At 40.2% G+C, this 16,874-nt stretch overlaps 1 protein-coding gene across 2 annotated transcripts in view; it reads left to right on the top strand.

Moving 5' to 3' along the window:
• The window catches only part of ST8SIA1 (ST8 alpha-N-acetyl-neuraminide alpha-2,8-sialyltransferase 1), a 153,572-nt gene that overhangs the window by 37,625 nt on the left and 99,073 nt on the right, over positions 1-16,874 (top strand). Inside the window, exon 2 of one of the 2 annotated variants that reach the window (XM_004775978.3) lies at positions 12,993-13,137. In XM_004775978.3, the coding sequence (XP_004776035.1) occupies positions 12,993-13,137 (145 nt within the window). Of the gene's footprint in view, positions 1-12,992; positions 13,138-16,874 lie in introns of those variants that run through there. The other variant, XM_045073158.1, reaches the window with a different exon arrangement.

The following is a 16,874-nucleotide window of genomic DNA, read 5'->3' as shown; positions in this document are numbered from 1 at the left end:
AGTCAATAGATAGTATAAAAAATGGAAAATAAAAACAGCAGTATTTGATAATCAAAATATGAAAACTATTGCCTTTTTGATCCAGATGCAGTAGTAAGGACTATAAAAGAGATCTCTTATTTCTGTTGATTTAGGATACTTTAAACACTGTGCATACTTTGCTTTGCTAAAAATAAAAAAAAATTACTTATTTTTAAAATTAAAAAAATTTTTAAAATTATGTTTTTTAAAGATTTTATTTATTTATTTGTCAGAGAGAGAGCTCACAAGTTGGCAGAGAAGCAGGTAGAGAGAACAGAACAGGGGAAACAGGCTCCCTGTTGAGCAAAGCCCAATGCGGGGCTCGATTCCATGATCCTGAGATCATGACCTGAGCCGAAGGCAGAGGCTTAACCCACTGAGCCACCCAGGTGCCCCTAAATTACTTTATTTTATTTTATTTATTTGACAGAAAGAGAGAGTGAGCACAAGCAGGAGAGCAGCAGGCAGAGGGGGAGAAGCAGGCTTTCCACAGAGTGGGAAGCCTGATGCAGGGCTTGATCTCAGGACTCTGGGATCATGACCTGAGCCAAAGTCAGATGCTTAACTGAGCCACCCAGGCACCCTAAAAATAAAAACATTTTTAAAAGATTATATAACATCTTATTTGAGGCAAGGGGTACCTTAGTACATAGACTTTAGTTCAGGAAATACTTTTAAAAAACTTATCCTAGGAAAATAATTTTGGGTGTGTTCACAAATCTAAGCACGAGAATGTGTACCACAGAGTTGTTTGTAGCATCAGTAAACTGTAAATATCAAATTCCCATTTCAAGAGGGCATGCACTGATCTCATCTTGCTTAGTGCTATATCTTATTTAGTATCTTGGGTCTCTGGAATTGTATCTGACACATACTAGGTGCTCAATAAATATTTGTTGAATATTTACTCAGAGAATATTTGAATTAATTCATTGGAAAAATGCACAAAAAACAATCCATTGACGGTGGTTTTCTCTGTCTGGAGGGATTATCTGTGATAAATTAATTTTGCCTACTTTTCTAATTTTATTTTTGAAAATTTCTAAAATTAACAGTTTGAAGTTATAAATTTCTAAAATTTAGGAAGTGGTACATTAAAAATTTAAAAGCAACCAGTAATAAAGAGAAGAGAGTTGGCCATCCATGGAGATGAGGCTGAGATTATCTTATAATTATACTGTATTTTCTTCTGAACTTTCTGATAACTCAGACCAAAGGACCAGTAAGATAGCTTTCATTGTTTGATAAGTGGAAGCATACATTTTTATGTAATCAGAAAAAAATCTTCCTGACAAATTCAAGGAAGAAGTTATATAGAAAACAAGACCACAGAAACATAATAGACATTATCTACAACTTCAGTTTTATAGGAAATTAAATGCTATTCCTGATGTAGCTCCTATACTGACCCTCAAAAAAAAAAAAAGCACATATTTGCAATGTAGCTTGGTGAAGGCATTTAGACCAGATAATTAGTTAATTCAGAGACTTCTCAATTTTTAGATAGGTTACAGTTCCAAACGATTTTTTTAAGTCCAAGATGACCAATTTTTAACCTTTTGTACCTCAGTACATTTCTACCAAATAGAGTGTGGGTTTGTTCTTCTACTTTTTGTTGTATATAGCTGATTTGGTACATTTTCTCCAAATGGTTAGGTAGGTGCTGTATTCATTGAAGGATTTTGGGGCAACTAAACCATTTCCTTCATGATCTCATGTCCAGGATTTTTTAGCAGGTCATCCCTCAACACTTGCCACTCACCCTCTGATGGGTGGGTCTGCAGTGGTCTTCAACACAGACAAGCATCTGGCTCATAGCTCTTTTGCATCAGTAGTAGTTAAACCATCGCCTTCGAGTTTTTTCAGAATGCCCTATCATTACCCTAAACTGTCACTGGGTTAACAGACATTTGGCATATGTGCTGCTTCTTTAGCAATAAATGTCATCATTTCTCACTTCTCCAGTTGTATGCAGTCTTGTTAACCCCTGAGCCCTGAATACATCATAGTACATTTATATGGTCTCTAATTTTCAGCCTCTGCTTATCCTTTATATACCAAAAAAACAAAGTCCATTTTATCTATTATTTCTTTCTCTTCTGCCAATTGTTTCTTTATTCGCTCTTTGTCAAATGACTCATTTCATCTATACTTGTAATATCCTGTATTTTTTCAATGCTTTCAGTTTTAAAAAAAATCATCTCTACTCTTGTTTCCATTTCCAAGCCTACGCTTCTCCTGACCTGTTGCCATCAACTCTCTCAATACCTCTGTACTTTTCTGTCATGATGGAGGTCAATGATATTCACAAAACCATTCAAAACTAAGTACAAGTGCAGTGAATGTAGCATCGAGGTGAGGGAAAATGGGTGGGTGTGATGAGAATGCCTGCTTGATTGTTTTCACAGTATATTGGTGGTAGGCTAAGTTGACACGTTTGACCTGGAAAATATTTGGCTCCATTTGTGACAGGTTATAGGATGGATATTTGAAAATAGTTGCCATATATTTTTTAAAAGATTTTATTCATTTATTTGACAGAGAGATAGAGAGAGCACAAGCAGGGTAAGGGAAAGGAGAGGGAGAAACAGGCTCCCTACTCAGCAGGGAGCCCAGTGTGGGACTCGATCCCAGGACCCTGGGATCATGATCTGAGCTGAAGGTGGTTGCTTAACCAACTGAGCCACCCAGATGCCCTGAAAATAGTTGCTTTATGTAATGTGAATAGCTGACTTGCTCATTGCTTGACTTGATGTAAAGAATCTAGCTCCAAGTAGCAAATGCGTTAACAAACACATCCTTTCATCTCTCTCAAATACCTGTTTCTTAACCACACATTTAATGGGAACTAGATGACAGTCAAAGGTTGTTGGCAACCTGAAATGCTGATCCTCTGTGCTGAGTAAAGAGAGACCCATATGTTTTAGAGATGCAGGTGGCACAGTTAATATTCTGTTTAGAAAATTGAGAATCCCTGGCTGTGTTGTGTTGTGACACAAACTTCCATCCTGTGGAGATGGGTCATAGAGCAAAGCCAGAATTTTCCTCAGAAAAATAAATTTGAGGGGCACCTGGGTGGCTCAGGGGGTTAAGCCTCTGCCTTTGGCTCAGGCCATGATCTCAGGGTCCTGGGATCGAGCCCCGCATGGGGCTCTCTGCTCAGCGAGGAGCCTGCTTCCCCGTGCCCACCCCCACCTCTCTCTGCCTGCCCCTCTGCCTACTTGTGATCTCATTCTCTGTCAAATAAATAAATAAATAAAAATTTGAATCTCTTCCAATACCGGAACCATTACTCACAGAAATAAAAGAAGCGTGAGCCCTAAATCATAGAAAAGATAATTGGGGTCTTGAAAACTTTCAGGACAAGTGCTCCTGTCCTGCATCTAATAGGCAATAAACCTGAGGTGAATTCAGGGAACTTGACTCCTGAACTTCACCCTCTAGAATTCACCACTCCCCTGGTTATCTTAATACTTGTTGATGGAGTTCCCATCTTTTAGAAAGGTCTGTGTAATTTGGAAAACCCACAATGCTTTTCTCATACTTTCATCTCCTCCTTTCCATTTGCTTTGCCTTCCTATAGTGTCTGCTCATCTTTCACAGAAATAATCTCAGACTTAAGTGTCATTACAAAAAGAAAGGATGTTTCTGAAGAGAATTTTTATATATAATACATCATGTCTCGCTTCCTAGCACAATTGAGGAGCTCCATGGACCATGATTACATAAAGAAATCCCTGCTGCTTCCATCCTGCTGTGTAAACCTGTACATTGGAGAAATAACCCAATTTTAAATCAGTGTAATTTGTAATTTGGAGCATTTGCCACTTGCACAAGTTTAAAACTCAGTGGAGTATGGGGGTTTATTTGTGGACTGGTGGCTCTGATCCTAACCTTATTTTCAGAGCCTCAGGTTCTCCTGGACAGCTGGTCAGCTGCCATCTGGAGTGGACACACCTGCCCTTTCCTACGCTTCTACCCAAACCTGCCCAAGTGAATTCACTGCATTCCTCCTTTTAGATTTCAGGCCACTGAAAACGTACTCTCCAAATTTGGTGCATATCTGTTTAACTGTTTTGCCACAATCCTGCTAATAGACTAAGAGAGAAACCATTTTATTTTTAAAGATTAAACATATATAACAGGAAAATTTTATTTGTCTTTCCAATCTCTATTTTTTTCAAAAGGGGGGAAAATCCAAAAACAGTATGTGTGATGGTTTTCCCATACCTAAGTATGATGGTAAGTAATTAGAGGGGAGTGCAGCTTGGAGAGCTGAGGTGTGAAATTGCTCTGGATAAGCGAGAGGAGATGTGATGGAGAGGGGATGTCTGGGGCTGATGAGAAGAAAGGATAGGCTTGTGTCTGGGCAGAGACAGGCATCCACCAGAAGATTTATGAAGTTTTGGTGTGCTGACCCTGCCCCCTCCACGACAACTGCTATAAAATCCAGCTGTGTTTGTTCGATTTTGGAATTGGATTTATTCTGGAGGATCTGTGTTTGATGCCACAAGAAGTTTGTGGTGCAGGTAAAAACCACATTTACACAGCCCTGCATGATCCCCTCCAGCTGACGTGGCTCCCCCATGCTCTTTTTATTAGAACTTCACTGGTTTCCTCCATGGTTTTGAACACACCAGGTAGACTCCTGCCTGAGGGACTTCACACTTGCTGGTGACTCTACCTGAACGCTCTTCTCCTGTAGAACCACGTAGCTTACATCCTCCCCTCCTTCTGGTCTTCACTCAGTTGTCCACTAACACCATGAGGACTTACTTAGCCCCCTGTTGAAAACTACACCCCTTGCCCCCAAACCTCATCTTTTATCTTGTTTGTCTGGCTTCTCCATTAGAATTTAAGAGGGCAAGGTATTCCCCATCCCCTTTCCCCAGTCTTTCTCTAGTGCCTAGAATAATATGGGACACATAGAAAGTACTCAATGAATATTTATTGAGCGAATCAAATAATAACTGCTGTTCAAAGGAACCCAGTTATTTCCTGCTACCAAAACAGCCAACGGGCGATTCTCAAAGGATAATATTAGACTCCTTCTATCTATATAGACAGGTAAGCATAGATAGGAAGATTGAAGACAAGCATTCATTGAAATCCTTCCTAGAAAAAAATTTGGTGTTTTAATTCAAATAATGATGTGTAAATGTAGTGCATTACAAAACAAACATGTACTAGGCAAAGCTGGATCATCCTTGAAATATTTATGTTCTAAAAGTTCCTCCTTTAAGTCTGTTCTTCCTGTTTTAGAGAAATGCAAATTACACATGACAGTAATCTACCTTTCTTTGGAACACTTTTCTTAGGCAGTTATTTCAAATGGGAAGAATAAAATGCTGCTAAATAAAAGATTACTTGCTGTCTTGAGTAGTACACAAGAGCTGTTTTTCTCTGTTTTTGTCATCCTGGCAAATTGTCTAGAAGATTAATCTTTGAAGAGACTTTTTATTATATCCATAGAAAACATTATTTTAAGCAATAATCTAATGAAAGTACTTCTCCACACCATTCAAGACAATTTTATAGAAAAATAAGATGAATACAAATCTCTAAGTATTGAACTGTGTATTTTGAATCTCTTGGGTCAATGATGTCAGCTCTTACAGGGGCCCACACTGTGAACAGAAGGTATTGCCTTTGTCCCAGAGAACGGCCTGTCACTGCTTGTTTTCCCTCTCCTGCTGTGTTGCTGGTTCACAGCGACTGCTGCAAGTTCTCGTTCTATATCCTGGACACTGAGTCACAGTAACTCCCGACTTTTAAGCTTGCTTCAAAACCCATCATTTAAGGTCAAGATTCCTTTAAGTTAGGAGGAGAAATCACTATGTTGGCTCAAACCCTACCTCCCATAATCTTGGTGAACTCTGCCATAAGAAATATCTCTGATTTCTCTGTAGGCCGCCAAATTGTTCACTTAAAGAAAAGCCCTCTTTGATTTGAAGCTATCTATTTAGCTTCTAGTCTTTTTTTTTTTAATTTTATTTATTTATTTGACAGAGATCACAAGCAGGTGGAGAGGCAGGCAGAGAGAGAGGGGAGGAAGCAGCCCCCCCAACCCCCCCCCCGCTAAGCAGAGAGCCCGATGTGGGGCTCCATCCCAGGGCCCTGAGATCATGACCTGAGTCGAAGGCAGAGACTTTAACCCACTGAGCTACCCAGGCACCTCTAGCTTCTTAATAGAGTGAACGTGTATAGTTTATTACCCAAATAGTGACATGTTTAGAAATGAAAGGGAGGTGACTATTAATATATCTGGAAAACAATCATAGCCTAGGATTGTATGAGGCAAGCTGAGCATTGTGGTTCCTAACTATGAGGGAAAGTGAAATGAATACTTAGTGCAACCATGATATGTGCTAAGTGCCCTTGCACATGTGCGTGCTCTCTCTCTATATATATATACATGTGAGATATATATATATATATCTCCATATATATATATGTGAGATGATATACATATCTATACGTGTATATATGCATATTTAATATACATATATGTATAATACATGTAATATACATATATTACATATACATATACACATGTATAGATATGTATAATATCTCACTTTCTTTTTTTTTTTTTTAAAGATTTTATTTATTTATTTGACAGAGAGATCACAAGTAGGCAGAGAGGCAGGCAGAGAGAGAGAGAGAGAGGAGGAAGCAGGCTTCCTGCTGAGCAGAAAGCCTGACGTGGGACTCGATCCCAGGACCTTGAGATCATGACCTGAGCCGAAGGCAACGGCTTAACCCACTGAGCCACCCAGGTGCCCCTAATATCTCACTTTCAAAGCTATCCTCTGATGTGCATCTTGGGCACATTTTCAACCGTGGATCTGAGGCTCTGTGACATTAACTCAAAGAGTTAACATATAATAGTGTACAAGGAATTTTAGGAACTCGATTCAGGAGAGTTTCCAATAAGGACTATTGATTTAGTTGTCTGGAGGAGATGCATTAGATATATTTTTGGCCACAAGCCAGATGTTGAAATCAATAATTGACTGAAGTCAGATATCGCTAGAATAGAAAGAACTTTTCGAAGACAAGATTAAATCTGAAACCTTATCAAATATTTTAAAAGTCAGATTTTGAAAGTTTGACGCTATGGTGGAGGAAACAGACTTTATCAGCACCATCAACTGGTGGGCCACCCCTGTGGTGTCCATGCAGCGGATCAGTGATCACAAAGGGACACTTACTATAATCAGACTAACGTTTAGTGCACAGTATAAGGAACCTGGGATTCACCACTCAGCAAGTCTCTGAAATCTTGGACCTGTTGTTACTGAGAAATGTTTACCAGTCTACAGCAGTTATTTTGACAAGCTTTTGTGTTTTGGGTCTCCGTAGACTAAAACCATAAGGAATTGACTTCAGTTTGAATTTTGGTTAGTGAGAACAAAATGCACTTTGAGATTTTCTTTTTCTCTAACATTTTCTTCTTTTCTTCCTACTTGCTAATTTTTCATTCAGTCAATGTTTATTAAGCACCTGTTCAGTGTATCAGCCATTGTTTCAGGAGATGGAGACACAGTAGTGACGAGAAGACAAAAGTCTCTCTCCTCATGGGGTTTACATTCTGGGACTTCAGGAGACAGACAATAAGCAAGACTTGAAGCATACAGCATATAAATAGTGTTATGTACTGTAGAGAAGCATAAAGCAGGTAAGGGAGATGTGAAGAATTCTCTACTATGACTGGGTCATGATGATTTCTCATGATGTTAGTTTTGGGAATTTTTCTTTCTTATGGATTTTTTAAGGGGCAAACTTGGCATATAATTCCTCATGATAAGATATGAAGAGTTTCCAACTAAGACTTTTTTTCTTGAGCAACTCATTGTCTTAATGGAATTAAGTAACTGAAAATTATATGTAGCTCCTAAAGTTCAGCTTGTTTAATATTTCGAATGTTAACACATCAACTAATTCTACAAAGATTTAAATTATCATGTAATCTCAACCCTGTTATTCTGCCTTACATTATTATTTAAAACTTAATCAATATTTGTTGGCAGAAAAATGATATAGTATTTTTCCCAAAGTTATCTTCCAAACGCACTCTTCTCTTAATATAGCCTTTTGCTGACAATTTGTTCTCCTATGCAGTCAATAATTCATCATAATTCAAAAGTACATACAATTAATAAATTTCACAATAAATTTATTATCAGCATTTTATTCTTCCAGAGATACATTTAAACTTCCTCTGACTGACAGAATTTCAATATATAAAACAGATAAAGAGATTTTCACTCTGGTTATTTCTAAATTGCTCATCAGAATTTTATTTTGTTTTTACATTTTTATTTGAGTATAGTTGACATGCAGTGTTACATCAGATTGGTTTCAGGTGTACAAAATAGTGATTCAGCAACTCTAGAGTTAGGCTGTCCCCATCACAAGTAGCTCTCCTCTGTCTCCATACAGTGCTGTTATGATACCATTGATTCTATTCTCTGTGCTGTACCTTTTGCTTACAAGATTTTAAAGTTGCATATTTAGTTAAAACCCTAAACTCTGACAACATTCCCTGTGTGTGTTGCTCACAAAAATACCCTGTTTAGATATGATGGTGATGTGAATTTTTACACAAGCTCTTGTCACGCACCCATTCAGGGACACCGAAGTGACATTGAATTGGCCGTTTGGCTATTCGACTCCTTAGCCTTCCAGTAGCTGGGTATGAAGCTGAAGTAGAATAGCAGCTTTTGGCCAAAGGTGAAACAGCAGTAGAGCTCCCCATCACCCCTGCTTTCCCAAATAGTCATTCCTTGGAAGCGGCCGAGTAGGCACAGCTATTGGAGCAACAGCTTCCCAGCCTTCTTCATCTCTGGTAACTAAAATGTTGAGCATGGAATCTGAGAGAGTCTCAGAAGGTTCATTTTGATACGGGATATTATTAACTGAATGGGTGGATTTTCATCCTTATTTGCCTGTTTAGTTTCCCAGAAGCTTAGTCTTCCTTGTCGGTGGACACCATCAGTGCAGGTGGTTCTCTTGGCTTAGTTGGTATGCATGGCTTTCATTAGAAGGGGGTGATAACCTGAGTGAGTTTTTAGTAAGTAACTCCCAGGCTTCGTATTTACCTTCTCTGTGCAACTGTGGCATCATTTGATAGGAACTCTGCTGAAGCTTGAATTTGAATAATAAAAAGTATTTAAATTTTGGCTCCACTACTCAATTTACACTCATCTGAAATGTCATAATCTGCAAATTTAAACTTGAATAGAAAGGGATTTACTTTTGCTTTTTTGACTCTGCGATTTTATTGTCTGCTGCAAAGAAGCAAATAATAGGCGACATTAGGGTAAAGCATGAGAAAGGGGAGGGGGACCAAACTGACTAAAAATGCTAAGAGCTGGTATATGTCATCTCTCCGGGATCCCCGACAGGTTGGATGGAGGTAATGTTCAATAGTCAGCTGTCAACAATTTCTTAGTATTTGTGTTGTGTATTCTGATGAAGGGATGAGTCTTCCTGTCTCATACCCCTGTAGCAGCTTCCCTGCCTCAGATGGCTTGCGTCCTTCTCTTTCCTGCCAGCTCCTCCCAGGCTGCAGACCTCAGAGCAGGAAACCCTTCCTGAAACCCAGAGTGTGACTTCATGCCCTCCTCTTTCTGAGCAACTGCAGCTGTCTGTGCACATCTGTCATGGCGCTGGCCCCACCCTCCAGCCTTCCTAAGTAGTGACTTGCTTGTTGGTTGCCCACCTCTTGAGCACGTTTTCTGAAGACAGGTCTGTTTAATTCAGTTTTCTATCCCAAGCACCTCACATAGTGTTCGGTGAGAATTCTGTGAAAATCATGACTGCTGCTTCTACTGTGGCTACTATGACTACTGCTGGTGGTACTATTCCTACCGCTGTTGTTCCTGTGGCCAGTGTAGCTGGTGAGCTAGCGGCACCCTCCCAGGCACTCCTCCTGAAAGGAGTGCACACATTTCACACTTTCTGATCCTCTTCTGGAGAGGGGCATGGCAAGAGATGAGGAGGAGGCATTCTGGGAGGAGGGAAAGGTTTGAGAGTTATGATAGGAAAAGTACTCTCATCTTGCAAATGGTGATAAGATTATTACAAATTTGCTATAGTTCTTGGATTTTTAAAAAAAATATTTGTACACATGGGACACTTTCCGTTGAGTATTTGGCTTTCCCACTAAAGTCTGATTGCTCAGACCATGGTGATGCCATAGGAAGAGATGTAGATTTGAGTACATCTAACACACATTTTATTAATAATTATACAAACACTTATTAACCTAATGAACTTGAGCAAGTCTCTTGGCCTGAGCTTCAGTTGCATTATAGGTTTATAATGTAATGAACTCAGTTTTTTGAGGATGAAAAGAAGAAATGAATGTGAAAGGATATATAAGCAGCCAGGCTCTAAACAAAAGGAGGTGTCATTATATGGCCATGGCCAGTTTTTCCTCTGAATTTCCAGTAGCACTTTGTACTGAATGGCAAATTTAGCTTGGTTTGGAGGTGAGAGCTATGGTCTGGTTGGAAGTACTGACGTGAGATTTTTTTTAAAAAAGGCAAAAAACTGGGAGCAAAGCCATGCCCCACCACTTCAATAGCTATGTGACCCATGATAAGTTTCTGAAAAAAGAATCTTAAAGCAATTTAGCTCTAAGGTCTTTCACTGTGAAGATCAAGTGGAAAAATATCTCTAAAGGCACTGGGTACAGTGCAAGTGCTTGGCTATTGTTTAGAAAGCATTCCTTCAGGGCAGAGAATGGTAAAGGTGAATCAAAAAGGTTCTGAACAGGCAGCACGCAGAGGAAAAAGCCTAAATCGAACTGGTGTGACCTGAGTAAGTCCTGGAATGACCCTAATTCCATTTCCTCAGATACAAAGCAGGGGTAATAATAATAATTGTTTCTTAATTATATCTTAGGGTTATTGTAAAAATGAAAAGTGGTAAAATATCACCAGGCCTGTAATAGTGACTCAAAAATTTATTCATACCTATGATAATTCTCTTTATTTCTAAAGATAGTCTTTTTTAAATAATAGGTTTTATTTATTTATTTGACTGGCGGGGGGTGCATAAGCAGATGGAAGGCAGAGGGAGAACCAGACTCCTTGCTGAGCAGGGAGCCCAATGCAGGACTTGATCTCCAGACTCCAGGATCATGACGTGAATGGAAGGTTGACGCTTAATGGACTGAACCACTCAAGCCCCTGCCCAGAGTGGTCTTAAGCCGTGTCTAATTTTATGTTATGGAATATAGTGTCTAGGATACTCTTTTGACAAAATGCAGGCAAGTCACTGTGTAACTTGACTGCCTCCATTTCAGGCCACCTATTAGGTGATGAAACACTGATGATTAATGAAGATGGAGGAGTAGAGGAAAGAGGCACAGCTGGTAAGAGATGGAATGATGATGTCAGAGCAAGAAGTGATGAAAATTCTAAATTCTAGTAACTTTTTTTTTTTTGTAAGTAGGCTCCATGCCCAGCACAGAGCCCAATGCAGAGCTTGTACTCACAACCCTGAGATCAAGACCTGAGCTGAGATCCATAGTCAGATGCTTAACCAACTGAACCGTTCAGGCAACCCACAAATTCTAGCAAATTTGATAAGATGAAGGCTTTCTTCCTGAGCCCCTCTCCCCCATCCTTTCTATGGAAACCCTTGTAAAGAGGAAGTGAACTAGAGCATGCTGGGAAAAGCACCGCGTGGTGGGGAGAGTGTCAGGGCCCTTGGCTGAGGGGGGGACCCCCGACACTGACACGGTGTATTCACTTCTACAGCAAAGTGGGACTATGTAGTAATGACATGTATTGAAATTGTACTGTGTGTGCCACCTGAACATTTTTAGTGAATTCTCAAAGACAATGTCTGAGGCCGGTTGTGAAGCTGGGATGTTCCCCAGTTATGGAGTTAGTAGGTGGCAGAGCCAGGATTTGAACTGAAGTACTCCCATCACCTTCCCCTTTCAGCTTTAAGCTTCTACACTATGGTGGCCAAAGATGTCTGAGCAAGCAGGTCTGTGGGGGCACCACTCAGAAGTGGTTTACGTTAGCAGTGTATTTCATTGGTCCTTCTAAAGGTGGGGCTGGGGAATAAGCTCTTTTACTCCTGAGAGCACAGGGAATAAACAGAGTTGGTTTATGACAGATTTTTAAATTGAGAAGAATGTAAATATTGGCTTGTAGACTAGTGACAGGGCTTCCACTGAGGGTCAAGCAGAAGAGCCAGCCACCTGCGAACTAGCCCAGAGGAGTGAGGTGACCCAGGAGACCCTGGTATGTCAGATGCTAAAGGACTGGGGATCCCTTCTCAGGGGTCATGGTGCTGAACTGTGCCCAGTACTGCTAAGAGGTCAGACCAAGTAAGAACCAAAAGCCCCATGAGATTTACCACTTAGAACACAGAAGGCTTCGCTGGTGTTTGAAATCACATCGCTCATCTCATTCTATTTCTATTTAGAAGGATTTTCCCCAGGTGTTGTTCCTTAATTTTGTCCCCAGTTTTGGGAGGCATGCCTTCTTTTGGGCCACTTTGTGCATCCCCTACTTCCTACATGTAAAAGTGCCTGGTCATTGAACTTATCCCCCTGATTGTTAAATCACCATAAAGATACATTTCTGCTGCAGCTGCATAGCTCAACGTCTCCAGAAGACTCTCCAATCTTTTCTGGGCCTGGAGGTTTCAGTCAATCAACAAATCTGCAATTATAATGATCATGTTTGCCTTCAGACACATTTTAGCTGCATCTGAGAGCTAAAGTATTTTTTTTAACTTTTTTTTTTTATTAAAAAAGATTCTAGTCATGCATTTTGAGGGCTGGAAGAGTGAATTAATAGTAGTTTAATAACCGTGGAGACACAGATGCTTGTGTGAGCCGGCACTGAGGTAAGGCTGCACATCTCGGTAGGAATGACAAGTGAATGAGTCTGCCGCTCCCTTAACCTGCTGTTCTTTTCTCTCTCTATTTTCTCTCCTAGGAAACAGATGGAAGACTGCTGTGACCCCGCCCATCTCTTTGCTATGACTAAAATGAATTCCCCCATGGGGAAGAGCATGTGGTATGACGGGGAGTTTTTATACTCATTCACCATTGACAATTCAACTTATTCTCTCTTCCCCCAGGTTAGTAGAGTTTGTTGTTGCCTTGCTGTATAGTTTCCCATGTATCTTGACATCATAGGGAAAAGATAATTGAGTTTGCCTAACAATTCAGATCTCCTCCTTTTCATCTCCTTTCTTCTCTTCTTCATTATAAATGTTTTTCTTTATAGCTGTCACCTTTTTTGAAGAAATCACATAATGTTTCCATGCAGGGGCCAAAGTAATAGTTTTCTTAGCACTTCTGATTATGAGACTGAAGGAAGCAAGGTCAGGAATTGTGGAATTCTAGTGTTTCAAGGTTGGCTATGGAATGATCTTGAAGATTTGCAGTACTGGAATGTTTTCTTAGGACGGGTGTTCTCGAGGACTGGGAACCATATGGTTAGAAGTTTGCTTCTTAGAGCTCTTGGATCTTAATCCTGTGGTCAGACACTGCTCTTAAGTGGTGGAGTGGCGAATATGGAGGGAATGAATTCCATCATTTTTGAAGTGGTCTAAATGAAGCCTTGGTTACTTATAGTTTTTCTTCTGGGTTTCCTGAGCAATGAAATAAAATGTTTTACTAAAATATATGCAGTGAAAGGGAAAAATAGAGAAATTGTTATTTCTAGGGAGCCCAGGTTGGAGAGGGGGGTGGTTCTTAGGTGAAACTGCCCTTAGGAAGAAATGGAGAAATGAAGATTAGCCTCCCCAAGTCTTCAAGCCACTCCTGGTTTGGCCAGATGATTGGGCAGAAAGGGGATTCACAGTTAAGAGTTGGAAAACAGAGCCGGGCCTTTCGTGTGTCCGTGTTAATAGGCAGGGGGCTTCAAAGGAGGGACCTAATCAAGCTGAGGCACAGGCTCTGCCAAATCCAAAGACACACTCTGTGAACTAGCCCATCTCTGCTAGTTCATCTCTAGATATTTTAGTTGAGCTTCATGATCTTAGTGTGTAATGATTTTTTAAAAAATTTATTTTATTTATTTTTAAAAAAAGATTTTATTTATTTATTCGACAGAGAGAGAGAGATCACAAGTAGGCATTGAGGCAGGCAGAGAGAGAGGGGGAAGCAGGCTCCCCCCTGAGCGGAGAGCCCGATGTGGGGCTTGATCCCAGGACCCTGAGATTATGACCTGAGCCGAAGGCAGAGGCTTAACCCACTGAGCCACCCAAGCACCCTCCAAAATTTTTTATTTTAAAGTAGTGAAATAGAAGGTTGAATTCCTGGCCATCATCCATGTGTTTTCTCTCTCTTCTCCATTTGCCCCTGAGAGGCTTCTCAGTGTCAAAGGAAATGACTAAGAGCCATAAAATGTGAGACTGAATTTCTTCTCCATTTCTTACTAACTGAATGCCCTGCTAAGTCACCCAGCTCTTTTGAGACTCGGCTTTCTCATCTGTACAGTGGCAAGAGCAGTACTTGTCCTTCCACCTCACGGAGCAGTGGTCAGGATGGATGTGAATAATGCATGTCCATGGTCTTTGAAGACATGAAGCATGTTGTAAATGTCGTGGTTCGTATATTGCATCTTCAGACTGAGGAATGAAGGAGATAATTGCATTAGTCAGGGTTTAAGGCAGGGAACAGAAATCTTCCTAGGTATTTTTAGAAGAAAGATACTTCTTATTGGGAATTAGGTACTTAAAAGAGCCTTAGAAGAATGGAGAAGTGAGAGTCAAGAGTGGCTCCTGGAATTACTAAGTTCAAGACTTTACTGCCATAACTGTGGTTAAGAGATTAGAAAGCCCCAGCTGCCACTGCCATTAACATGGTCACAACTGCCTGTGACAGGAACAGGGTTGGGAAGATGGGTTCCAATTTATCTTCTTCTAAATCACCCTCAAGTGCATCTAATGGCCCAGATTAATTTGCGTCTGGAACATTAGTTGCAGAGAAGTCCAGGAGAGGCAGTTTTTAAAACAATCAGGCTTCAGCAGGAAGCTAGAAAAGAGATGGAATGGAGGGTAAACGAGCCAATCCCCAGTATCCTTTATGTACAAAACCTGATGTCAACTTGCTATGAATGAAGAAGAGATAAGGAAGCAATCTTCTTTAAAGCTCATCAAATAGAAAAATTTTAAAAGAAATCCAAAATAGTCTTTTTATACATGAGGGTTTTCAGTCATCCCAACTGACTTCTAACGTTGTGCTAGCAAATAGATTTGAAGAAAAGAGATGATTAAAGAAATACAAACTAGCCTCCCATCTTATCTGTCAGTTGCAGCAGTAAGATAGCAGGAAACATTTCCTTTTTAAAGTGTGTGCACATGAATTCTGTACTTCTTTGTGCTGGTTGTAAGACCAAGGAACCGTCCCTGAATAATAAGGAAAAATGGTTTTTCTTAGGAAGCAGAAGTCATTACATCATTGTGTGTGTGCACAGTAATGACAAAGAGCTAAACCAATTCAACGAATAGATTTTTTTTTTAAAGTTACACGTGTATTTTTCTGCTGAGATTCTGAAATGACTAATTTGTAGAAATCCCAGAAAACCAGTGTGCAATAAAAAGGATGGTATATATCCCTGTGCCCTCACTCCATTATTATTCCTTTGTGCAATATTCCCATTTTGATATCAGGAAGCTAAGTTTCCAGTTAATTGATATGCTTCATTCAGATTCCTGTGGGAAGAAAGTTGTATGTGCTAGTGAGGCAGAAATGCAGCTGAATGGGTTAGGCTCAATGCTGTTGGTTGAACAAAGCATCCCTTCTTTCCCTGAATTTTAGCAAAATAATGCCAAATCACTCATGCTCTAACTCAGATGTATAATTCTATGCCCCATTTTAAATTATGTATTCTAACATGTTAATCTTGATTTTTATTACACGTTCCCCCTACATGCTCAATATATGTTAGCTATCATCATTATTGTTACTCCGTACCTTTATCCACTGTTTTTTTCTTGCTCCTGGAGTCGTTGCCAAGAAGCAATACAAGATCCTCTATGTATTGTGGAAATGTAGCAGGCCCTGAATCAGGGCTGGAGGGTCCAAGGAGGGTCCCCTGGAGAGCCAGTGTGCGTTTGTTTGTTTGTTTGTTTGTCTTAAATAGATTTTATTTATTTATTTGATAGAGAGAGAGCATAAGTAGGGGGAATGGCAGGCAGAGGGGGAGAGAGAAACAGGCTTCCTGCTGAGCAAAGAGCCCGACATGGGACTCGATGCCAGGACCCTGGGATCATGACCTGAGCTGAAGGCTTGAGTCTTGGGTCACTTAACCAACTGAGGCACTCAGACACCCCACCAGTGTTCTTTGAGATGCGACAGTGAATCTCCTTAATTATAATATTCTTCCTTTCTTTTCTTTTCATTTTCCTTTCCTTTTTTCTTTTTTCTCTTTCTTTTCTTCCTTCCTTCCTCTCTTCCCTCCCTACCCCTTCCCCACTTCCTCCCTTCCTTCCCGTTATAGTTTCTTATTTGGACCTCCCATAACTTCCTATAGTGTTGTTATCAAATTCATTCAGTTCTGCCTCATATACAGTTAGCTGCCTCACTGCATATCCACAGGTTACAGTTTTCCGAGAGTCATTATCTGCTGATCTCAATATCATCTTGTGAGCTTTTGAGGAACAAGGGTATTTTTTCTGTGTTGGGCCTAACGCAGGGCTTCCCACTTGATAGAGATACTAATTTTTAGCTGCTGGTGTTTGCCTAGGGCTTCCTATCTTTGTCCTCCCCGGGGGAATCCCCTGATGTGCCCTTGCTTGAACAGTTGGAGACCAAGCAGGATGTTTTGATGCAGCTATTTCCAAGTGGTGCTATACATGTATTTTCA

The sequence above is a fragment of the Mustela putorius genome, unplaced genomic scaffold (genome assembly GCF_011764305.1).
Source record: "Mustela putorius furo isolate JIRA1106 unplaced genomic scaffold, ASM1176430v1.1 tig00537227_pilon_pilon_pilon, whole genome shotgun sequence".
In the NCBI taxonomy this organism is placed as follows: domain Eukaryota; kingdom Metazoa; phylum Chordata; class Mammalia; order Carnivora; family Mustelidae; genus Mustela; species Mustela putorius.
This window is presented reverse-complemented; position numbering and strand designations above follow the sequence as displayed.